At 46.6% G+C, this 25,107-nt stretch overlaps 1 protein-coding gene across 3 annotated transcripts in view; it reads right to left on the bottom strand.

The window, feature by feature from the left end:
* Positions 1-25,107, bottom strand: part of DNAJC24 (DnaJ heat shock protein family (Hsp40) member C24) — a 507,623-nt gene that overhangs the window by 39,451 nt on the left and 443,065 nt on the right. For 2 of the 3 annotated variants that reach the window (XM_069623542.1, XM_069623543.1), the window contains exon 4: positions 1,637-1,705. The exons of the other annotated variant lie outside the window; for it this stretch is intronic. In XM_069623542.1, the coding sequence (XP_069479643.1) occupies positions 1,637-1,705 (69 nt within the window). The remainder of the gene's footprint in view (positions 1-1,636; positions 1,706-25,107) is intronic. 3 annotated transcript variants of the gene reach the window in all.

Below are 25,107 nucleotides of genomic sequence, written 5' to 3'. Positions count from 1 at the left end.
TCTCATGTAAGGTGTAATAGAACCCTAACTCTGGTGTTGCTATCAACATATACAATCGAAGTAGGCACTATACAAATACCAAATAACATCTATATATATATATAAAAGTCAAAATGTGTATGTGGCGGATTTGTTGAAAAGCGCTGTTCATTAGACAATTCCATACTGTTTCACCATTCTGCACCAAATTTTGCATAGTTGCCTGTTAGGACCCTGCAGACATTACTGGCTACATGACATTTGGACATTCCACCCCTATCCCCGGATTTCAGCAAAAGTTCAAATTTGTTTGTGGCAAAGCATTGTTCCTTATACAATTCCACATCGTTTCACCAATCTGCACCACATTTTGCAAAGTTACCTGTTAGGACCCTCCGGACATTACTGGCTATATGACATTTGGACACCCCACCCCGTTCCCTGGATTTCTGCTAGTAACATATAAAAAGGCTCTTTTAGGGCAAGTTATGCCATTCAAGCATGGTTATATACTAACAAAGGGTATGAAAGATCTTACAAATTCTCAAAATTAAATATAGCTGATGGGATTAATGCAAAACCTAAAAACCATGGAAATGTTTCTAGTTATGGTTATCAGCACAATAACTCTGCCAACATGCACTGCTCATTAAGGCACACAACATCAATGAGAACACTTTCGGAACCCAAGGATTAGGGATATATGCATTTTTGCATCACCTTACAATCCTATGCAGACATTTGGCGCCCCTGGGGTCAGCATATCTAGTTACAGGTTTTCAGACCATGTCACACCAACAGTCAAGCAATGGTTATCCGGAGACACCAACACGAAAAGAGCAGGCAGAGGTATGGTAGCAGGGGCATGTGGCATGGTGCCTGGAGTAAGCCATGCCCAGGTGCAGTGACAATAGAAATATCCATGTCTCTGCCAGCATTGTCACAGGTTATTCCTAAAGGCACTCCTGGTATGTTCACTGTTAGAGGGATATGGCCGAAGTGGCCATGCCCAAGGGTTTAACATTGCATTCGGGATCACTTTGCCCAGGGCCTGGCGGAAGGCCCGCCCTCGATGCACATAGGAAATAGCTGCAAGCACTAGAGGTTGTGTCGAATTGCTACTGATCATTTCTGATGTAATTTTGATTTAATGCGCGATATCCTGAGCAATGCATGACAGGGGGGAGAGTTACCATGATTGGTGAATTTCAGCCCTGTTTAGGTTTTGCAACCTCAATTTAATTGAGGTTTTTTAGGAGAATGTGTAATGTATAGGCATGCATAGGCATATGCAAATGCTTGGCCAGTTAGAAAGATTGAGTAACTACATCCTTGTAACCAGGCTCTAAGGAGTAAATTGGAACGTACAGTGATTGCACATATCTGATCCAAGGTATTCACATCAAGGGGGAAGAACTCAGCAGAAAGTTATTTGTGTGACCTTCAGATAGATTTGGGGATTTGTAGTTTTGTTCTTACTATTCCAAATAAGGGCTACACATTCATGTATTCAAAGTACAATTGGCTACAAAGATCTACTGGCACAAGGTGTCAAATGACATAGGGCCTCTTGGCAGATATGCAGGAACAGGACGCTTTAGCGTGAATACTCAAAGTGTGACAATAACAGGTTAATTTCTTTTGAAGACACACATACCGCTGTCCCATGACATGTCTTCCAGGTGAACATGAGCATCTATTGGCCAATAATGTGTTAGCTCTGATTCTGTAAAGAAAAACATACACCTCATTCATGTGATACTAGACATGATCATCATATCTGGCCCTGTAATAACATAATATGCTTTCATCAATTAAAAATATTTAGAACACTTCAGAAATTACACATTTAAGTTAAAAACATTAAAACATATTAACTTGTTCTTGCAAATAAAATGATAAACATAAATGTATTTTTGAAGCGTGTTTGAGCATTGTAAACATTTGAAGTGGTGTTTCTATTGGGCCAAATATTTGTGTCTGTTTCTATTAGTCTAGGCTAGTACTTCGATATCCATTAACACTTTTCAAAACATGTCAGGGTCCTGTGGGTAAGAACAGACCATCAGGGCTATATGTGGTATTTTCTTTTTTTTTTGTTATTAAGGTCCTGGTCAAACAATAAACAGTCATTTTCTCTTTCTAACCAGACAAGGGACAATGCAAAGTAAACCGTTCTTTCTGCCCGGAGGGGCAATCCCAGTCGATGACTAAATATATATTGATGATGGAGCTTTTACAAAGAAGTAAATAGGCTCTGAGAAAAATAAATGTCGGTGGTTTTTTGAAGTAAGCAGATTACTTTTTTAAAGAAACACAATTAACAAGAGTCGGTAATCGGTAGTCTGTTTTATTTTTAATTTTTATTGGCATTCAAAACATTGCACCCATGATGAAAAGGCAGGGAAGAGGTGGGGGGCAAAACAGCCATAGTCTTCGGATTTTCTATTTGGTCTTGGCACGTATGGTGAGAGAGAAGAAAATTTGCACTGGCAAGCAGAAAATTGTATTTGTATGGCAACTGGACAAGCTATTGGCATACACTGGCTGCATCATAGATTTGTATTATTTGTCCCAGTCTATGCACCAACAACAAGCAAGTAGTATATGTGTAATGCCTGTGGAGGGTCAGAAGGAGGACACAGACACAGATACATTTCCAACCAGATATTAACACCTAATAAATAAAGGTCTATATTTCCCGATTGCTAGGGGTTGTTCCCTACCTATATATGAAACTAAGGTGCTTGCCAGACATCAGGAAATGTTCAAATTAAAGAGCCCGCTGTCCAAAAAATAAAATAATCCTAACGGACCTCGCCACTATTCAAAACAAACTAAGGTCAGGAGAAGGACTCCCTTCTCCTGATGCACTGGTTGGCTTGTTTTTTTAGACAGTATCTTCTTAATATCCAATCTTTAGATAGTCTTTGGTAATCTTCCTTAAATAACCGAGGTAAACATATACTTGATCTCATATACATATCTATTAAGGTCCGGTAAATGAAAGACTCTTTTAGCAGATGGGTCAGCAAGATATGACAGTCCAACTGTCACTTTAACATCATAATGTCTTTGTGTTTTCCCTTATCCTTAGGGAGTGCTCTCCAAGTGTCTTTTCGTGCACTTGGTTTGTCTTTTGATCCAGAAAGTTTGGGATATATTTTCTTAGTTGGGATTTCTTTTCTGGGTGATTAACATTCTCTCTCAATTGCCTTATCTTTGGTCTATCCAGGATATCTTTTATTTTAATGGCTTCTCTCGTAGTCTTTTCATGGCATTCTCTCATCTACCCCCCTCAGTGCTTTTCGAACACAAACTGATTCTCCCCTCTTGCCAGGGTGTTACCCAAGTTTTAATAATCTCTTGCTCAAGGTTTCTACTACTCTTCTTTTCACATTCATTTATGACAGTTCGAATTCCTCAACCTGTTATTTACGGTTTCATTCATTCCACTGGGAAGAGTTCCCTTCACTTTGTAGTATCCTCTCTATAATATATTCCTCTCTGTAGCTCTTGAACAATGGAATATTCTCCCCTCTTACCAGGGTATTCTTATCCACGGTTTGACAGTCTCTTTCTCAAATTTACTTATAATCTTCTTTTCTTTAGTGTTAAACAGTTCTGGTTTGTCAACTTTGCATATTGAACTCCGTCAGTTTCACTGGGACAAGTTTCTCCATTTACATAACAATTCCCACTTGGTCTCCCGGACCTCCCGTTACCTTTACTATCAGAGGGGAACAGGGGTGCCTGCAGCAGCTTGGGACCTTCTCTGTCTCTTGGTTTCTCTGTTGGCTTGCTCTCGCCGGAGTCCGAGTTTCAGTCTTCTCTCATCCGGCGTTCCAATGACCCTTTTCCTTAACCCACCCAGTGGCTGATATTTCAGCAGGGTGGTGTTACCATAGTGAATCGGGCAGACTGCCCACCAGGGAACTTCGCTGGTCACGCCACCACTGTGATTCGTACTCCTGTTTCCTCGATTCCGCACTGACTGTACATGCTGGGTGTTGTGAGGTTGGCATCATGGAAAGAGGCACAGAGAACAGATTCAATATAATAAAAATTCTTTTACTAATTTAATGTCAGGATGGTTTAATCCATAACTTGCCCTATGCTGAGGTGGGATTTCCCTACCTAAAGAAACTAAGGAATAGTCTGTGTCAGTAAGTTCAACTTAAAAGACAGTGTCCAAAAGCTATATTTGCACTCACAACCAACATCAAAACAATGTGCAGGGATGTCAACGATAAATTAGTTTGTAGCTGTTTTCAGCTCAAGGTTAGTCTAGTCTTCAGCTTCTTCTCCGTAAATACCAAAATGTTCCACACAATGTTCAGTTCACTTTCTCTTGGTTTTAAGGTAAGACAGTTTTGTACCATTTTAAATATTAGGATACCCTTCTCCAAGTTCATTACAGTTTCTTGGCAGCAGGTCTCGGGGTTCCCTCCCCCAAGTTCAATGTCACAAGATGTCACAAAATAAGTATCTTGAAGCTTTGTCTTTGAGCTCAATTCTAACAATTCTTTCCAGCTCAAAGCTCCTTTCCCCAAGCCTTATATGCATCAATAGTAGTCTTCCTCTTAACACAATAGCAAGTTTCCTTGTTAGTATATAGGGGTTCTGGTATTGGCGCAGTTTTGGACCACACGATCCACCCATTACAGGTCACGCAACCAGGAAAGTTCCCTCTGAGCAGTTCAAATATTCAATAAACAAGTGGTTTCTCAAAGGTAGCTCAAAGACGATCAATTTCTCAGACTTAATTTCAACTCTGCACTTAGTTCTTCATTCAATTTTAGTGTATCATTTTCCTCCAGTACATGCTTAAACATCAGCTTAATATTAGTAGGTTTGCTTTTCTATTAAGTGCATTATTCAAGATTAGCAGATTTGCTGGTTTCACTCAATTCAGTATTCAATATTAGTAGTGTTGCTGTGTTCATTCAATTCGGTATTCAATATATCAGTTTTGTTTTTTTGTTTTATTCGCGCTGATCGCTTTTCGCTATTTCATTTAACTTCACTGTTTAACTTGTAATGCCAGTATTTATTCCCTCTGCGCTATTTATAACCCGTATAACCAGCACAAAGCTCTGGATAGTGTTCCCAATGCTCACCAGTTGTAAGTGGCTTCATTCTGCGGTTCTCTCTGGCCACTGCTTTAGCGAGCCCTGCTCATGTAGGGACAGGAGTTCGGTCGGCTTCGGCTAGCTCAGAGCCTCTGCGAGGCCCAGAGCAGTGTTCCAGGCTTGTGTGTATCGCCGCAGCTTCTTTTGCTCTCACTTCCGGCGGGAGTCTTCCTTCTTCATCAGGGAGGCTTCCCTTAGTTTGGGAAATTCTGCTGGCGTCTCATCTAGGATTCCACCATGGCTGTCTCCGGATTCCCTGGGTTTCAAAGTAATCTCCATCCAAGTTCCCCAGGTCTTTCTCTCTTACTCCTGCAGGTCTTGGCCTTTTATGCACTGTGGTGCTTCAATGGGCTGCAGGTGTATTGCATCAGTCAATCTTTCCTGACTCTGATTACGAAGACATGCCTAACCTTCATACCTTTAATGCATCTTCTTCGTCCCAGTACATAAGTGGTGAAAGTGAATGGTGTTCATTACTCTTAGTTGCTTCTTCCTCGTCTCAGTACCAGAGTGGGGAAAGAGTGTGGTGTTCACTACTCTTAGCTGGCTCTTCTTTGTATCTGTACCAGAGTGAGGAGAGTGTGTCCCAAGAGGCGAAGGAAGGGGAGTTGACCTAAAATAGCCCATAAAGGTAGGAGGAAGGGCTAGATTGGTTGACTTTAGGATAACTGGGATACCATGTCTCACCTGAAGGTATCCCACTCTCAACCCCCAAGGACCCTCCCCACAGGTGATCCTCTCTTGCTTGTCCACCCCCAGGGTCAGGATCCAAAAGCGATGTCCTTTTCCTGCCCACCTGCTTAGAGGATCCCAGGGGAGTAGGAGGGAGAATACCCTCAGGCTTCTCACAGTGTTCAGCATCTGCTGTTCTCGTTCAGAGCAGTTCTGAACTTTGCAGGCTCCTGGCAGCTTCTCCTCTCGCCTGTGTTACGCTGTCAACGGGCCTGCCCAGCTTGCGTTTGCATTTCTTCTCCTCCCTCTGATTCAACGTGTCCTATACGTTCAATCTTCTCATCACAGTTGATTGGAAGTTTGTTCTTAAGAGACAGATTTTGTTCCTTGATGATCATGGGATACGTTAACTTTGCCTTCAGCCCAGTCTCTGGAATTGTTGCTGTTTTGCCTCTCAGATAGTCTCATGTATGCCATCATGGGAAACAGCTTAGAGAGTTCCTTGTCCCCTAAGGGGGGAGTCCCTCCCAGTGAGGTCCCACTTACCTAAACTCCTACGGAGGGTCTTGCATAGCAGGCTCACCTCCCTAGCCTTAAAGGGGGGGCTCCCTCTTGGTGAGAAGGGATGAATTCCTTCGATTTGACTATGCATGCATGCATGCACACACACACGCGCACACACACACATACACACACACATACAAACAAGCACAGCGAAACAATTAAAAATAGGTAATCAGTGAAGAAAAAAGTTAAAAGTTAAAGTCACTACCTATAAAAACGTGATGTCTACAAAGGCTGGGAATGCCAATGTGACAGTACCAACATTCAGTTCAAATTAAGCATTTTTGTGATAGTAATAAAGTCCATCACACTGCAAAATCAAACCCTAATTTCACTACACCACTTAGTCACAAAACTCAGTTGAATTATTCTCTACACACATCCATGCTATTGTCAAATGTGTTCTTATCAATCAGTTGTGTACTTGTGTTAAGTTTTTATTTGTAATGTGATGTACTTTATATTAGGGTAATATATAATTAGGGCAATGTGTGTATCCTCACACTACCATTCTGTCACAACCACTCCCCTCCTCCACTTCACCTTGCCATCTTATTCAAACCCTATACTATGCACCACTCACAAAGTGCTTTCTATTCATCATTCACAAGGCTCTAACCTGATCTATTCCCTTCTCCCACCTGACTCAGACTTCCTCTCCAGCGCCATAATACCCAATCACTATGCAGAAAAGTCCTTTTTCTCCGATCACTTTGACAAATCTAACATCTCAATCATGGGAAGCTTTGGCACTTGCATTGTCCCCAAGACTCCGCCAAAAAGGTGGCAGAGTTAGCCAAATGATCAATAGAGCCTCCTCTTCCACACTTCCACACCAATGTTCTCCCACTCTCCTTCAAACATATTACCAGACAACTACTGACACCTGTGTCCCTCACTATTGTCATAATCTACCAACTCATACCCCTAATCCATTCTTTACCAACCTCTATGCCCTACTTGACACACTTCTTACAAAAGCTCCCAACTTCAACATCCCCACAATCTCAAATGCACCCTAATAGAACTTTACCCTATCCTATCGGACCATTCTCTCTTCTCACTTGACACTCTCCTTAATCATATTCAAATTAATGTCCTTAATGTGGTCTTCCGGTCATCCACTCTCATCACAACTCGCCTGTCTATTGGCACCCCGCCCCCTCATCCACCCAACTACTCCCTTTGAGGTCTCTCCTTGCTCCCTTATAACCACTTGTGTGACATAACACCACCTGTAAGGGTGAAATGCTCTAGTTTCTTTGATTTTTAATTTTTATTAAAACATAATACTGGTAATTTTGTTTATGAAAGCAGTATCTGCTAATCAGACCCCACTTTCATAGTGTTCCATGCCGAAGAGCAAAATGCAAACATATCCCTTGCTGGGTCCCTCTCCTGACATCCTTAGTAGCTGATTTTCAGTGGCAGTAGGGCGAGTGTAAAGGACACAGGTGCATCCTTCAACACAGCTGCTGGAACTCAAAGTTCCAAAAGACAGAGGTGACTTTTTTACTGTATGCACCTTTGGTTCATGGTATCATATTTGTGTAACCCAGACAGCCTGGTGGCAGTTATCAAAATCTAAATGTAAGCTATGTCTGACATGGTGGCTAGTGATATTACACAAATATAGAATATAAAGCAATGCCTGTGACTTTATTGTCAGCTTTGTGAGCAGTAACTCAATCACAACAGGAACTGGTGTGTCCAAGCTGTCTCTCCTGGGTATACCACAACAATCATGTGGGGCCCAGCCTAGGAAACCTTCTTTGATCCCCCTGATGAGAGTTGACACCTTCCGTCAGGGAATAGGAATCCTCTCCGGGAGGTGCCCTAATTGCAGGTGCTTCAAAGACAGTCCTGTCATGACAATGGCCATCTCACACCAGGGTGTTTAATAGTGGAGCCCTTTTAAAGCAGGCAGACAAACAAAGGAGGCAGAGTTAGAATATCCCAGAGGAGAGGTTCAGACGACAGAGGGGTCTCACTATCCTGGTTTTTGCTAGGGCTTTTAAACTTCCTGTCCTCTTCCTCTGCCCACTTCCTGCAGATAAGGTACTCTGGGAACAACATCACCAGGCAAAGGACAATTGTTACAGCAGCCTGGATTATATTCTTGACAAGGAGCTTGCTCTGGACAAATCTGCCATAACTTTGCCTATATATGGTTGAGGGGGGGGGGGGTCCCATAGCTTTTCCTATATAAGTGGGGACTCCATTAGTTGATTATTTTTGAACATCAGTACAAGAAGGATTTAGCTGGAACTCTCAATACCAAAGTTCTCTGCCATAGAGATGAAGACTCTGAGCTCCAAAGAGGAAAGCTCTTATGCCTAACCATCCCCAGATCTATATGTGAAGACCAGATGGCTGGAAAAGGCCCACTGTAACTGAAACACTGGTATGCAGCACGCTGCCACTAAAGATGACAGAACACTGCAAGCAGGCCACCAGACTAAGTTTGTACCAGGCCTTTTTTTACGCTTGACTATCTTGTAAATACAACAGCTTTATTATTTTCCTGTGTACATTTACGCACAAGTTTAGAGCAAAGGGCAGTGCCAACGTCAGGTTACTTGACAGAAACCAGAACGCTTCTTTCGATTTTTATCAACATGGATGTAATTGCAAGCCATGGAGAAAAGCCTCTGAAACAGAATATATTTCTCTGAAGTGATAAAAGGAATGCTTGTGTTCCATTCAGCTTCTGATCTGTTGTGTGTAGATGCTCATGGAGCAAACAGAAGCACTGTGCATATTTATTTTCCTAGAATTTTAGGATTGTATAATTAATAAGATGGAAAACTAAGTTGCAACTGAGAATTAACCTTTTGTAACAAATTATGCTTTTTTCCAAAAAAAGAAAACCAGTATTGCACAATTGTATTTTTCAGAGTTCCTGTGCTGTGTGCATAATCATGCATAGGCAAATCATGTTTAATTTACACTTCAATTATGTCATGATCTCTGCTTCCAAAAGGTCAGGGTTTTCCCAACTCCCTTGGAAGCAAATCCATAACCCAGGTTCCGAGTGCCAACCAGTCCCAATTGGGACCTTTTGGACCCAGTCCTGGCGCCAGTGGCACCAGGCTCATAAATATGCCCAGTCGCAGCGCTGGAAGCGCCAGGCTCATAATGCTTGGGTGGACTTACCTGCAGCAGACCATGCTGTTTACTTGCATGCCAGTTGAGTCTCTGATCCTCTTCTGTTTGGAACTACTTTTCCTGTTGGGTGGGGCAGGAGCCACTCCCTAGATTCAGAACACTGGAACTCTTCTGGAAAGCAGGAACTCTTTTCTTACCTAGGCGTGGCTGTGGAAGGAGACACCTAAGCACTACAGGAGGCTATTTAAACCACACCCGATGGATGAATCTTGCTTTGCGTTATTCTGCATCCTCAGCAGCAGAACGCTCATCGTGTCTTCTGCATCTGATCCTGGGCCTAAGGAAAAAGGCTTACCATTCTGAATCCAGTCTTCAGCAACACCTATAAAGACAAGAAAGAACAGGTTAGCATTACGGTCTTCAGTGACAGCTCTTCACTTACCTGGTCCATCGGCTGTCACCAACGCCTCGCGCTGCATTCCGGCATCTGAAAGACAAAAGCTTACTAACTCTTCGCACGCTCCGGAGGCCTTCGGCGCTGCATCCCGCATCTGAAAGACAAAACAAGGTGCGTTTAAAGACATTGGGGAACTTTAATACTCACGTGCCATTACTCCTTTCCACATCTAACCCAGTGGGTATTCCGGCACCCTGCAGCCGCCCCGAACTTGTACCTGCAAAATAAAAAGACAGTTAGAGCGCATCGTGAAGCAGGCAACAAGCGCTTACTTACGTGCTTCCAGGCGCTTCTATTCATCACACGGGCTCCATCTTCAACTCACTTCAGCCCACCATCCGCCATCGCCGGAACCCTGCAAAACAAGAGACATCATTACTAAAGACTTTAAAGACATTAGAATTACTCGAAACTTACCGTTCGTGCAGTAAACGACGGACAGCAGTCCTCTGAAGTCAAGAGGCCTGCTCCCCTTATCCAGTGAAGAAACTGGTTACAGCACCCTGCCTCGAGGCAGATGGAGAGCACGGTGTTCACTTACCTAAGGTGAGAGCGTTAACCTTTGGGGTTCTACAGGAGAAGAGAAAGGGAAGAAGAGAGAGACATTCAATAACCCAGTTCATTAATCCCACATTTTCTATCTGCAGACATCTTACCCTTCGAGCCAGACATACAGTGCACAGAGGTCCAGCCCAAAGAGCCAGCCGTGTGTTACATATCACCTTTGAAGATACGGTATACGCCCAGTCAAGACCGGCGCCTCTACGGGAATCAGGTGAGCGTTACAAATTATAAAAACAGTGTATAAAATGATGAGTATGCACAGTCTAGTTAACATCCATTCAACCTGGGTGTCACAGAGGTATATTACTACAAATTGTCAGTGGCAGCAGTGTCTTTGCTCAAGGGTGAGTGATTGTCATTACACCAATCATGTGTGTTATAGCCTCTCAAATCTTCAAGACTACAATTAAAACATCCAAAACCTGACTCTCCAGGAAGTGCAAGGGCTGTTCAAAAACAAAAAAATGAAAGTTATATTTGTAATTGAACTAGAAACTCAGCAAAACCTGTCCCTGTGATAATCCAGATAGGTATTTAACTTTATGTAGCGCTTCATACATGGTTCGTTCAACATCTAGGCACTGTGATTATTTTACCTCAGTCGATACTCAGTTTACCGACCTTTGAAGGATGTTAGCCAATAAGATAGCTCAGCTGGTTCAATGCTCGTTGCTGCCATCTGTGCGTGATCTGTAGGTTGCAGGTTCTAATCGCGGCAAGGCCGCCTCAGCCTTTTGAGGTCAACATAGGAGTACCAACTTCGATTTAGTGGTAATTGTGATAAATATGTTCCATGTACAGCGCTTTGCTGTAATAACCATTTAACCATGAGATTAGGTATACAATTTAGCATGAAGTCCTTGCCTCTCTGCGCTGTTGTATCATAACATTGGCATACCATTGAGTAGTAATAGCTCCAGGAAAGGAACAAGTTACTTACCTGTAACTGTTGTTCTCCAGCATGGGTCTGGCATGGATTCACATGCTCATGAATATTCCCCGTCGTCAGGCTGGGAATCCTCGGTAAAGAAAAAAACAGTATCAGTTTCGTTTCTGATCTGTCTTTCGTAGTAGTAACCAATCACTGGTCTCTGCGTCATACTGACCACAGCCAATGACTGCCCTCTACCTAAGCACCGCCTCTGGCAGCCATCTTCAGATTTGGAAGCACGTGAAGTGGCAGTATGACCAAGTGAAGAGCCGCAGAGGGGTAGGCGGGAGGGTTCGCATGTGAATCCATGCCAGACCCATGCTGGAGAACAACAGTTACAGGTAAGTAACTTGTTCCTTCTCCAGCATGGGGTCTGGCATGGATTCACATGCTCATGAATAAAGAATACATAGCAGTACACACATGCACAACCACGGGAGGTGGCAAAGGCTCAACATCAAGCATTACATCACACTCAACATTAAGCATCTTACCTCCTCACCAGGCTCACCTCAGGCGAACAGGTTGCGCAGCACTGCTTGGCCGACCCTGGACTCCTCCCTGAAGTCCCGATCGACGCAGTAGAATCTTGTGAAGGTGTGCGTCGACCTCCACGTAGCAGCCCTGCAGATATCCAGCAGGGGCACACCAGACAGGAATGCCGTGGTAGCAGCGATCGCTCTGGTCGAATGGGCTCTCGGACGGCCGGGCAGCGGTCGGTTTGCCAACTGGTAACAATGCATAATGCAGCTGGAGAGCCATCTGGAAATGGAAGTCTTCGAGAGAGCCTTCCCTTGATTCACAGACCCAAAGTTCACGAACAGTTGTGACGTCTTCCGAAAACCCTTCGTGCGGTCCACGTAGAACTTCAGCACTCTAGCTACATCCAGCAAGTGCAAAGTCCTCTCGGCCGGCATCGAAGGCGACGGGAAGAAAACTGGTAACACCAAGGGCTTGTTAAGGTGGAAGTCCGACGGCACCTTGGGCATGAAGGAGGGGTGCGTCCTCAGCACTACCCTCGTGTCATGAAAAGTCAAGCACGGAGGCTTGCAAGATAGGGCCTGAATCTCTCCCACTCGTCGTGCAGAGGTGATGGCCATGAGGAACGCTGTCTTCCATGACAGGAACTTCAAAGGCGCCGAATGCATAGGCTCGAATGGGGCTCCCATGAGCCTGGTCAGCACCACATTAAGCTCCCACGCCGGGGCACGGGCCTTCACCGGCGGGAATGATCGGAAAAGTCCCTTCATGAATTCCTTTACCAGGCGATGAGACCACAAGGACGCCCGTCCCGTAGTCCTGGTGTATCGGGAGAAGGCAGCCAGATGTATTTTTATGGAGGCGTGAGCCAGTCCAGCTTTGGCCAGCGACAGTAGGTACGGCAGCACTTGAGGGGCCGTAATACGCAGAGGGTTACTCTTCTGTGCACGGCACCAGACGGAGAACCTCTTCCACTTATGACCGTAACACTTGAGAGTCGAGGACGCCCTGGCCTTTGCAAAAACCTCTCTGCAATCAGCCGGGATATTGTACCCTCCAAACTCTAGTGCTGCAGGAGCCAGGCCTGCAAGTTCAGCGACTGTGGGTCGTGATGGAGAATGGCGCCTCCTTCTCTGGAGAGAAGATCCGCGTCCGCCGGCAGCTTGACTGGTGGAGACGTTGACAAGTCCAGAAGGTCCGGGAACCAGATCTGCCTTGGCCACGCCGTTGCGACGAGGATCATCCTGCACCTGGACTTCTTGAGGTGGTTGATGAGGCGGAGCAGCAAAGGCAACGGAGGGAACACGTATAGAAACAGCCCGTCCCAAGGGAACGAGAAAGCATCGCCCATGCTCCTCGGCTATGGGAACCTGCTGGCGAACCTCTGGCACTTGGAGTTCATTTCCGTCGCGAACAGGTCGATCTGGGGTTTGCCCCATCTTTGGAAGAGTCGATCCACTTGGTCCTGGCGCAGTTCCCACTCGTGGCACGAGCGCAGCTCCCTGCTGAGTGAGTCTGCAATGTTTTTTTTATTCCTGCCAGGTGGAAGGGAACCAGAAACATCCCCTGGGCGACGGCCCAGTGCCACATATCCTGGGCCTCCTTGGATAGGGCTGGGGATCTGGTGCCTCCTTGCTTCCGTATATAGAACATTGTGGTGGTGTTGTCGGTGAAGATCCTCACCACTTTGCCCTTGAGGGACGGAAGGAACGACTTGAGAGCCCAGAACACTGCTCGGAGCTCCAGAATGTTGATGCGGAGAGACCTCTCCTTCGGGAGTCAAATTCCTCTTGCGTGGAGGTCTCCGGTGTGGGCCCCCCAACCCTCCAGAGAGGCGTCCTTTGTCACCGTCTCCTGAAACGCTGGGATTTGAAATTCCGTGCCTGTCGTGAGGTGACCACGGATGCCCCACCATAAGATCGCCCAACGGAACTCCTCGTCGAGAGGGATCCTGTCCTCGAAACAGCCCCTCGCTTGGAGCCAGAGGGCGTCGAGAAACTCCTGTAGCGGACGCATCCGAAGTCTGCAAAGGGGTACAAGGTAGATGCATGAGGACATCATCCCGAGGAGGGACTTGATGGACCTCACCCTGGCCACGTCCGTGGCTAGCAGGCGCCGCACCTTGCCCAGGATGGTCTTGGTCCTCTCCCCTGAAGGGGAGGCCAATTGCCCCACTGTATCGAGCTTCGCTCCCAGAAACAGTGCTATTTGCGATGGAATCAGGTGGGATTTGGGGTAGTTGATGGTGAACCCCAGCTCCGTGAGCAACGGACGGTCCCCACCGGGTGTTCGACTGCAAGTTCCCTTGTCCTTGCCCGGATTAGCCAATCGTCCAGGTAGGGGTAAACGTGGATCCCCTGCAGACGCAGCCGCGCTGCCACTGGTGCCAGGCACTTGGTGAAAATCCTAGGTGCCGACTTTAGTCTGAACGGCAGGGCCCTGAATTGGTAGTGGCGTCCCTGAACCACGAACCTGAGGAACTTCCTGTGCCTTTTTAGAATAGGGATGTGGAAGTAAGCATCCTCCAGGTCCAAAGACGATAAGAAGTCGCCTTCCTCCAGCTGTCCCAGCACGTGCTGGAGGGTGACCATCCTGAATTTCTGCGCTTTGATGTACTTGTTTAAGCGACGCAGGTCCAGGATGTGGCGCCAACCCCGGAGCCCTCTGTGGACGAGCTCGATGGCACCTTTCTTGAGCATCGCCTTTACCTCTGACAGTAGTTGAGGGACGTGATTCTCCTTCCTGGCCACGGGAGGAATGCGAGGGCACTTCTTTTGGAATTCCAGCGAGTGCCCGTTGGCCAGGGTATCCAACACCAACGGTCAGTGGAGATGGACTCCCACACGCTGACGAACTTTGTCAGCCGGCCTCCCACCGGGGTGCTTTGGTGGGGGCCCGACAACCCGGCCGGGTCAGTCTTGCTTGGAGGCAGCCTTGCCACCTTGGCGACTGCGGCGGCAACCTCCTTGCTTGCCGCGACTTCTGTAGGCCTCCTGAGAAGAGGAGCGGGCCGCCTGGCGGTAAGTGGAGAAGCCACCGCTGGATCCTTTGGAGGCACCCTGTTTGCCTCCGGAGCTTCAAAAGGGCCGCCGCTGTTGAAGCACCCCCACGGCCCGGGCCGTCTTCGAGTCGGTCTTGATGGACTGTAGGGACTCATCCACCGCCTTACCGAAAAGGTTGTTGCCGTCAAACGGCATGTCCAACACCCTGGTCTGGACGTCTTGGCGAAAGTCTGTCGCCTTGAGCCATCATCGTAGTCGGAGGCAAACTCTGTTGCCCAGTTGGCGAAATCCAGTATCGGCAATGTCCGTTGCCACAGTTATGGCGTGATCCGACGCCACCTCACCTTCCTGCAGAATTTCTAGGGCCTCTGCCCTTTTGTCATCAGGCAGGAAGTCTAGCAGGGGAGCTATCTTGAACCAGAGCTCCCTGTCGTAGCGGGCCACGATCGCTAATCGCTAAGGCATTGGCCGCCTTAATCGTCGTTGCCACCGACGAGATGACTCGTCGTCCCATAGAGTCCAACTTCTTGCCCTCGCTGTCCGGCGGGGAGGTGGAAGTTGAAGCCACCGCACCCGCTGCCTTCTTCTTGCCGAGACGACAGAGTCCGGCGTGGGCTGGGCCCTGAGGCACAAGGGGGCGGCATCGGGGACTCAGTACTTCTTCTCGTACCTGTCCCTCTTGGCTGGTGTCGTGGAAGGGTTCTTGAGGACAGCAAGCCCCTCCTCCCAGATGTCATCGAATAAAGGCACCGCGAGGACCGTCTTCCTCTTGGCCTCTCGTCGTTGGTACAGAAACCCCTCCTTTTTCTGTTCTTCAGGGCAGAGCTGGAAGAGCTCGGATGTCCTGGTTATCATGGCGTGGAAAGAGCCAATTTCGTCGGCTGGAGACGCCCGCGGGGGGGGTGACGACGGGATGTCTGCTGTGTCATCGCCACCGTCATCGTCCGTCCCCGTATCCGTCGCCATATCCTCTCTAGGGTCCGGCGAGGCGGATGAGGGGTCCAACGGTCTCGCAGGCACAAAGGGCGGAGAGGGGTGGACTCTCCTCCGCTTGTTTGGAGGGCTTCCCGACGGGCCTGGTTCTGGATCCTCCGTCGGGGTCCGTGGTAATCTCGTCCTTATCTCGGTGCATAAGGATTGGATTGCCAACAAAATGGCTGCCGAGCTATCCTGGGGCTCGGGCAATGGCTGCGACGGACGGGATGGCCATTCCACTGGGCCCTGTTTGTCATCGTCGTCGCTATCTTCGATCACGTCAGCAGGGACCGCCACTGGGATCAAACCTTCTCGAACCTCTCGTTGAGGCCTATGAACCTCTCGTTTAGGCCTAAGGACCTCTCGTTGAGGCCCTTCTCGGTTTCCACCAGTTCCTCCTCAGAGGCTGATTCTGAGTCTGTAATGTCCACCGCCCCCCCTCTTTTTCAGCTGGGGGCTTCACGGGGGTCTTAGCAATGGGCTGGAAAGAAGAATCCCTCCGCGGTGGCAGGGATACTCTGGGCCCGGCGGGCGTTTCCACAGGCGTAGTCTCAGCCGGCTTCGCCAGGGTCGCAGCGACCACTTCGGTAGAGGCCTTTGCCGGGTGGATCAAAGCCCTCACCACCTTAGGTGCATCCTGGGCCTTTGCCTTGGGAGGAGGGTCAGCGCCTCGCTCCCCCTTCGAGATCGATCGGGTCCGCTCCAGCGGCCTACCTGGGTTCTCGGACTTGCCGGGGAAGTAGCGCCCTGCCTGGCAGCCGAAGAGCCCGACCTTTCAGCGCTCTCGGTGCCCGCGGACTGGCGGTGCTTGGCCTTCTGTTGGGGCCCCCGTCACCGGGGCGCCCTCACAGGAATTAGAAGCCTGCTCAGACTTCTTCGCCTTCTCACCTGCTGTGCCCTTCTCCAGCCAGGCGGCGAGGCGGGAACGACGATCTTGTTTGGTCCGTTCCGAAAGGTTCTTGCAGAACGCACAGTCTTTCTCCACGTGCGTCTTGTCCTCATGGAGGCACTAGAGACATCGCGAATGCTCATCCTCCCTGAAAATGTTCTGTAATCCGCATCCAGGGCAGCACCTGAACAGCTTGGATCCGGGCATCGAGCTTCTCTTGTCCTTGGCCATGTCCGTTGAGGTAGGCCGCAGATCTTCCAGAATCCTATAAGAAGTATAAACTCGATGAAAACCTCACCCTTGAGGGGCGTAGAAGAATTCCGACATGGGTCCCCGTTATCGGAAGTAGAAACGGTGGAGCTTGAGGCTCGATTAAACCGAAAAAATGAGAAATCTCCTGAAAAAGCGTGAAAACGCAGTAAAAAACTTGAGAGCTAAACACGAGGACTCCCAACACTTGAGCGTGCGGTAAAAATCTGAGGATGGCTGCCAGAGGCGGGGCTTAGGGAGAGGGCAGTCATTGGCTGGGGGCAGTATGACCCCGAGATCAGTGATTGGTTACTACTAAGAAATAGAGATTAGAAACGAAACTGATACTGATTTTTTTCTTTGCCAAGGATTCCCAGCCTGACGACGGGGAATATTCATGAGCATGTGAATCCATGCCAGACCCCATGCTGCAGAACTTATATGCCTACCCTATGTATACTATGTAAATATGCACAACCGTAAACTGTTTATCACTGCATCTGTCGTAACTGCCTTAACCATGTACACACAGTAAATATGTACCTATCGACACACTGTAATTATTGTACAGCAATGTAACCAAGCTGAGAATAACCATGCTGCTCCTGCGCCCTTATACCTTTGGGTGTGGCGCGCAATATAAACAAACAAACAAACAATAAAGTCGGCTTTCTCTGCGTTATACCTTACAGGTGTAGGCAAGTATTATTTCTATTAGTTATGTGCATTTTGTTAGCTCAATCCTATCCTATTGTTTTATAGAACATTGGTTGGACATGCTTTAATTTCGGTACTGGTTACTATTGTTGTTTGTGCTGCTTCTATACCAGCTCACCCCACTCCTAAACAGTACAGCCTGTCCATGTTAAGAAAAGAGGCGCAAGAGGTATACTTGTCCAGCTGTACCAGTTTCACCTTTATGATTGGGATCACTGCTGGTTTAATAGTAGTGTGGGGTGAGTAGGCACCTTAGCCACTGCTCATCTCTTTACTCCTGTGGAGAAGAAGCATTTTTTTTTAGTAAAGGAAAACTCCTGGAGACATGCGCCAAGTTGTTAGAACTTGTACGTTTTAATTGTCTCAAAAAATTGAACAGCCCTTCCTGATGACACGTGTTTCGGCGGGTTCGCCTTTAGCAAATCGGGGCATAATCATCCGTCATTGGTAGAGAGTAAAGTTCTTGTATTCAGTGTCATGGGTTTGATCCCTTCATAGCGCCACACAGTGGATTTCTCTGTTACACGCATCGGCTCTCCGGAGGCAAACCAGCGGAAACGCGTGTCATCAGGAAGGGCGGTTTGATTTTTGAGACAATTAAAACTTACAAGTTCTAACAACTTGGTGCATGTCTCTGGGAGTTTTCCTTCACTTGTTTACTACGGTGGTATGTGGCTTTCCCTTCACCTACTATGGTGAGACGTGACATTTTTCAACTAGTACAACTGTCAACAAATATTTAACGAATACAAGAATACTAGGTATCGATAAGCATCGCCAGCGCAAGACCAGCCTTAGGGGAAGCCAACTCAACGTGTTGTATTTTTATTTTTCACTTGTCCATCACTGAATGTAAATTTAAACCAGACTTTATGGTTTGGTACCTAGCCAAAATCCATTGCTCTCTCCTTGCACTTGCCCCTCTCCAGTTATTTTTTTTATCTTTCAAACAAACAAGCTAGTAACATTAGCTGGTGTATTTATGGCACCACCCTCCCAACCGAAATCCCCCCCCCCCCTTTCAATATTGGTTTGAATCTCCAGTTATTGCACATGAGCTCAATCAATATATAACAGTTGTGAGCCTTGTATAACAGGATAGTTCTGTTGCAGCGTCTCTCGTTGCCCCAAGCATTGGCGTTCAGTCTGCTTGGGATAGCAGATAGTTTACATAGGGTCCCCAAATGTCTGGTGGTCAGGCGTGAAGGGGCAGTGTTTTGATAAAGTTTGTTTCAACGTCATGGCAATATGTCACGTCTTGTAGCCATTTCCGCTTGGTCGGTAGTAGTCCTCTGCCCCAACACATGGCGATCCGTCGCCTTGCCAGCACCAGCAATAATCTGGCTAGTTTCCTTATCGAAGGTTATAGGTCTCGGGTGTATCCTAGCATGGTTACTGTGGGGCACCTTTTGAGTTGTTCCCGGCAATTGCTGACACTGTGTCCAGTACTTCACGTTAAATCGACCGACAGGCGGACAGCCCCTCTCTAGGTATCACCCATAGACCAGGCCTTCAAAAACTTAAACCTAGTACTTACTCCCCCATTTGAGCAAAATTACCCTGCCCCCGCCTTTTCTCCACCCACCCCTCTGCTTCAACCCTGTTTGACCCACAAAATGTACTTCTTCAGGACCGGAATGCATCTTTTTTTAAAAACTTTTATTTATTCAGCTTGGCAGCATAACACAGGCGAGCAACACACAGGGCAGGTACAATGTAGTTACAGCTGAAACAATACAGGCATCCAGTAACTGCTTCCAATGTGGACATGTTCATCAAGTACATATGCAGAATAAGCGAGTCGTAAGAGGACTGTGATTCAGGATGGGGAACCTAGTTGGGTAGGGAAAATAGCTGGAGAAGATGCGTCCGGTGTCGCATTCAAATTGGACATATAGGACCGGAATTTAAGCCAGATATCTCTGGGTCTTAAGTGAGTGGGCTGTAGGTAAGACCAGGTTTCCTCAGTGTCTGAGGCCCATGTGACTACCTTGAGCCATAGAGCATGAGTGGGGGGATGTGGGGCGTAGCCAACAGAGTAGGATGGATCGTACTGCAAGGAGCATGCAAAGGCCAGCCAGTTTTTTGGAGTCCCGGGGGAGTCCGGAGAAGTCGTGAAAGAGGCACTTTATTGGGGAGGGGTCGATAGGGTGGTCGAGAATAGCGGATATGGTTGAGCACACCATACCCCAGAATTGGGAAAGGCGGGGGCAGGACCAAATCATGTGAATATAATCGCCAGTATCCTGGCCACATCTGGGACATCTTGGGGAGTGGTCACTAAACATGCAATGTAATCTGTTCGGGGTATAATAAAACCTATGCAGTACCTTAAGCTGAATCAATTTGAAGCGGGAGTTAAAAGATACCCGGTGTATACGAGCACACATATGGGCCCAGCGTTCATCTGTCACCTCCAACCCAAGGTCGTCTTCCCATTCTCGCATCAGTTTAGTGAATTTTGGAGTGGATCTGGATTGCACCATGGTGTACAGCCTAGATATTTTACCTCTGGTGGGTGTAGGGGAGGTCAGTTCTTCAATAGTGGGGTCATCTGGCGGTAACGCTGGGAACATATGGTAGTTTCGTTTAAGGGTTTTACTGTCATGCCTGCCGGACATACCTCTGGACCAGGAACAACTTCTCCATACAAGATGAGTTACGCCCATAGAACCAGTAGACCTTTTTACTCAAAATGGAGGTTGTTCGATACATTGCCCGGAAAACGACGTCTGCATTTTTCACGTCGTTAATTTTCACGTGACTTAGGTCCGTCACGTGTATCATGGCAGTGCGTACATAAGCAGCGTGGAAATTCCATTCGCTGCTTCTGATTAAGTCAATATTGGCATTGGTAGCTGAACTCCGGACCTGCGTTCTCGCATTCCTTTCAGCAAACTTCTTTGGCCTAATTTGAGCTTGTTTTCCTCCACACGCTAATTCCTGGGTTGCGTGTATCCTGTCCGCGTGCCAAATCTCCACGCGGACGCTGTCTGCAAGTGCAGCTGTCCTGAGCTGCGTGAATCCTGTTCGTGTGCCAAATCTCCACGCGGACGCTGCCTGCAAGCGCGGCTGTCCTGAGCTGCGTGAATCCTGTTCGCGTGCCAAATCTCCACGCGGACGCTGTCTGGAAGCACGGCTGTCCTGAGCTGCGTGTATCCTGTTCGCGTGCCAAATCTCCACGCGGACGCTGTCTGCAAGCGCGGCTGTCCTGAGCTGCGTGAATCCAGTTCGCATGCCAAATCTCCACGCGGACGCTGTCTGCTAGCGCGGCTGTCCTGAGCTGCGTGAATCCAGTTCGCGTGCCAAATCTCCACGCGGATGCTGTCTTCAAGCGCGGCTCTCCAGGGCTGCGTGAATCCTGTTCGCGTGTCTAATTCTTCACGCGGAAACGCTGTCTACAAACGCGGCTGGCTTGGCTGCGTGTATGCTGTGGCGTGCAATCCTGCACGTGTTTTTCTGAACTACTTCGAACTTTTGGTACCTGTGACAGTCAACAGGTGAGAATCTTATTTTGTTCTTTGTGGGAAAGGAAGTATTTCATGAACTATTTGAAGGTGAATGTGCACAGTACATTGGACGCTATCCTGTGGTGCACCAACCCGGTATCTAGCGAGAGCCTCGTGCCGTTCGGGATAAGTCTCCCTTACTAATCTTCCCTTCCTTTGTCGTTTGTTCAACTCTTGGGACTCTTCAAGAAACTGTCCTGGAATTCTTCAGTTTAACCTTAAGGTCAGTGTCTGAATGAATCCCAATTCTGTGTTTCTTAGTATTTAACTTGGGACAGTGTCTTATGATACTTATCTATTCTAGGCATACTTCCTGTACAATTCCCACGCCCTTTCCAGTGATCCATCTCTCTGCCTGTTTTATTCAGTCAGAGAGTTGTATCATTTGGAAGGTCTAATTTGACCTGCCTACAATCAAGTCGTGTGAAGATAGGATCCGGAAAAGCCCTACCAAATTGTATCCTTTTTTGGTTACTGTATCCTTTTCAGTTGATACTTTGGTGATTTATGACAGAATCAGAAGCCATGGAGGGTACGGATCCTATAACTGTTTTCATTCAGTTAATTTCTGACTTGAGAAATGAAATGATTACGGCACAGGACATGCTACGGCATCGAATGGATGTTATGCAAGATGCCATGCATGTCACTCCTCAGGGAGTACAGATTCCAGCAGCCATTGCATCTGGATCTGGGACTACGACACCATCATTATCACAGGAAACTCTTAAAGTGGTTATGCCCACACAGTTTCCCTTGGCTCCTCTGGAAAGGTTCACAGGTGATCATAAAAGCTATAGAACCTTTGTTAATCAGTGCCAACTTCATTTCCTTTGCCGGCCTAATTCATTTCCTGATCTTACTGCTAAAGCAGCATTCGTGCTTTCTCATTTGGGTGGGTACAGCTGCTGCTTGGGCAAATCCTTTATTGGAGTCAAATAGCCCCTTGTTGTACGATTGCGATGATCTTCTGGCGGCTATGAACAAAGTCTTTGATATGCGCTATGCTACTCAAGCCACAGATCTGGAGTTGTTGAATTTACAACAAGGTACTCAACCTCTGTTGGCTTATATTGCGCGATTTAATCAATTAACGGCCGAAACCCGATGGCCGGAAGACAAGAAGACGGCTGTTTTCTACAAGGGTCTTTCAGAAGAACTCAAGGACGCTTTGTCCACGGTTCCAGTGGTTCCTACAGGTTTTTCAGAATTTCTTGATTTAATTTTACAAATCGATGCCCGAAGAAATGCCCGCAAAGGAGAGAAAAAACCTTTTCTTCCGGCACCAGTTCGTTCTGATACACCGGCACATTCTTCGAATGATCCTGAACCAATGCAAATTGGCGCGGTGAGAGGCCGGTTGTCTAAAGCCGAAAGAGAGAACCGAAAGAGAAATAACTTATGTATGTATTGCGGTTCCTCCGAGCATTTATTGGCGGCATGTCCTAAAAGACCAAATAAGCCTTCGGGAAACGCCAAAACTCGACAGTAGCAGGAGTCCCTGTGTCGAGTGTTACATCGGACTACATTACATTTCCAACTCATGCACCGATAGCTGTTGAGATGATGTTACGTTTCAATGATCAAGACTTGGCTTCCAAGGCTATGGTTGACTCGGGAGCTACTAATAATTACATTGATATCACATATTCCAAGAAATGTTCTATACCCCTTATAGACAAGAACAAACCTGAAACTGTTAATACAGTGGATGGATCAATCTTGATTTCCGGTATGGTAACTCAGGAGACTGTACCTATTCAGATGACTTTATCAAATGGTCATTCGGAGGAAATAGTCTTCGATGTCATTGCGGCTCCTCAATACCAAATAATACTTGGACTGAATTGGTTGACTCTTCATAATCCCGCCATAGACTGGGTTACGGGATTGATCCAATATCCTTCAGTTTTTTGTAACGAACATTGCTTTACCAGCCAGGTGGTATCAAATAAATCACATATGTTGGCCTCTATTGAGGGAATCTCTGCTATCAATGTGGTACATCAGAAAGGTACGCATATACCAAGTGAATATGCAGATTTTGCTGATGTGTTTGACAAAGGTCAGGCAGAACAGCTTCCTCCACATAGGCAATATGATTGTCCAATTGAATTGATTCCTGGAGCTAAAATTCCTACTGGTCGAGTTTATTCTTTGACTCTCAAAGAAGATGCTGTCTTGAAAGAATATATCAATAAAGCTCTGGATATGGGATTCATACGGCCATCTCAATCGCCGGCTGCTTCTCCTTTATTCTTTGTTCCAAAGAAGGAAGGAGACCTACGGCCTTGCATTGATTACAGGGCTATTAATGACATTACCATAAAGAATCAGTATCCTTTACCATTGATTAATGTCCTGTTAGACCAATTAGGAACTTCCAAGTACTTCTCTAAATTGGATTTGCGCGGCGCTTACAATCTGGTTCGCATTCGTGAAGGAGGCGAATGGAAGACCGCTTTTAAGACGCGGTACGGCCTTTACGAATATTTAGTGATGCCTTTTGGTCTTTGTAACGCTCCCGCCACATTTCAGTTCTTCATGAACGATATCTTCAAAGATATGATGGATCAATTTGTGGTCATTTACTTGGATGACATTTTGATATATTCATCATCCTTCCCAGAACATGTTAAACACGTCTCAGCTGTTTTACAAAGACTTAGAGAGAATAAACTTTTCATTAAAGTCGAGAAATGTGTTTTTCATACACAAGAAGTGGAATTTCTGGGTTATGACATTACCAATCATGGTGTTCGAATGAGTCATTCTAAAGTGAAAGCTATATTGAATTGGCCTATCCCACACAATCTCAAGTCACTACAGTCATTTCTAGGATTTGCGAATTTTTATCGCAGATTTATTCGTTCTTTCTCCAAAACAGTGGCCCCATTGACAGCTTTAACTAGCTCTAAAATTCCATTCTGTTGGAACCAGAATGCTCAAGCTTCCTTTGAGAAGTTAAAAGAAGCATTTACAACTGCACCTGTACTTCAGCATCCTGATCCGGATGGTCAGTTTATCGTTGAAGCAGACGCATCCAGTGTCGCTACAGGAGCGGTACTCTCGGAGGTTTGTGCGGAAACTAAGGAGGAGCATCCAGTTGCTTTCTTCTCACGTAAACTTACCCCTTATGAACAGAACTATACTGTCACTGAGCGTGAGTTACTTGCAATCAAAGATGCTTTCCGAGAGTGGAGACATCATCTTCTTGGGGCCAAACATCAGGTGATGGTGTATTCCAATCATAGAAATCTTCAGTCATTTAAAACTATGAAATGTCTCACAGCTAGACAGGCCAGATGGCATGTTTTCTTTGCTCAATATGATTTTCAAATTACTTATCGCCCTGCCAGACAACATGTCAAATCTGATGCTTTGTCTCACATCGGTGAAGAGGTGAAAGAAGAATCATCGGTACAAAATAAGCTGTTGGCAGATCACGTGATATGTAGTTGTTCTGCACAACCTTCTCTAAAAAACGACTTACAGGAGTGGGTGAAACTAAATCCACAATTGATCCAAGAATTGAAGATTGATTTTTACAATGGTTTGCCTTTTAAAAGAGGAGTACTCTATCTACCAACTGATACCATTCAGAAAAAAACCCTCAGTTGGGGTCATGATTCTTTGATTGCCGCTCATCCTGGACAGAAGAAGTCTCTAGAGCTATTGAAAAGATGGTGTTGGTGGCCGTCTATAACACAAGATGTTATAAATTATGTTTCAACATGTTCGGTATGCAGTCAATGCAAGACTACTCCCGGCAAACCAGTTGGTTTACTCCAGTCTCTACCAGTTCCCAAAAAACCATGGGACATGATATCAATGGATTTTGTGGTTGAACTTCCAAGAAATAAAGGCTACGATACCATA

The sequence above is a fragment of the Ambystoma mexicanum genome, chromosome 11 (assembly GCF_040938575.1).
Source record: "Ambystoma mexicanum isolate Mex_15411 chromosome 11, UKY_AmexF1_1, whole genome shotgun sequence".
In the NCBI taxonomy this organism is placed as follows: Eukaryota; Metazoa; Chordata; class Amphibia; order Caudata; family Ambystomatidae; genus Ambystoma; species Ambystoma mexicanum.
This window is presented reverse-complemented; position numbering and strand designations above follow the sequence as displayed.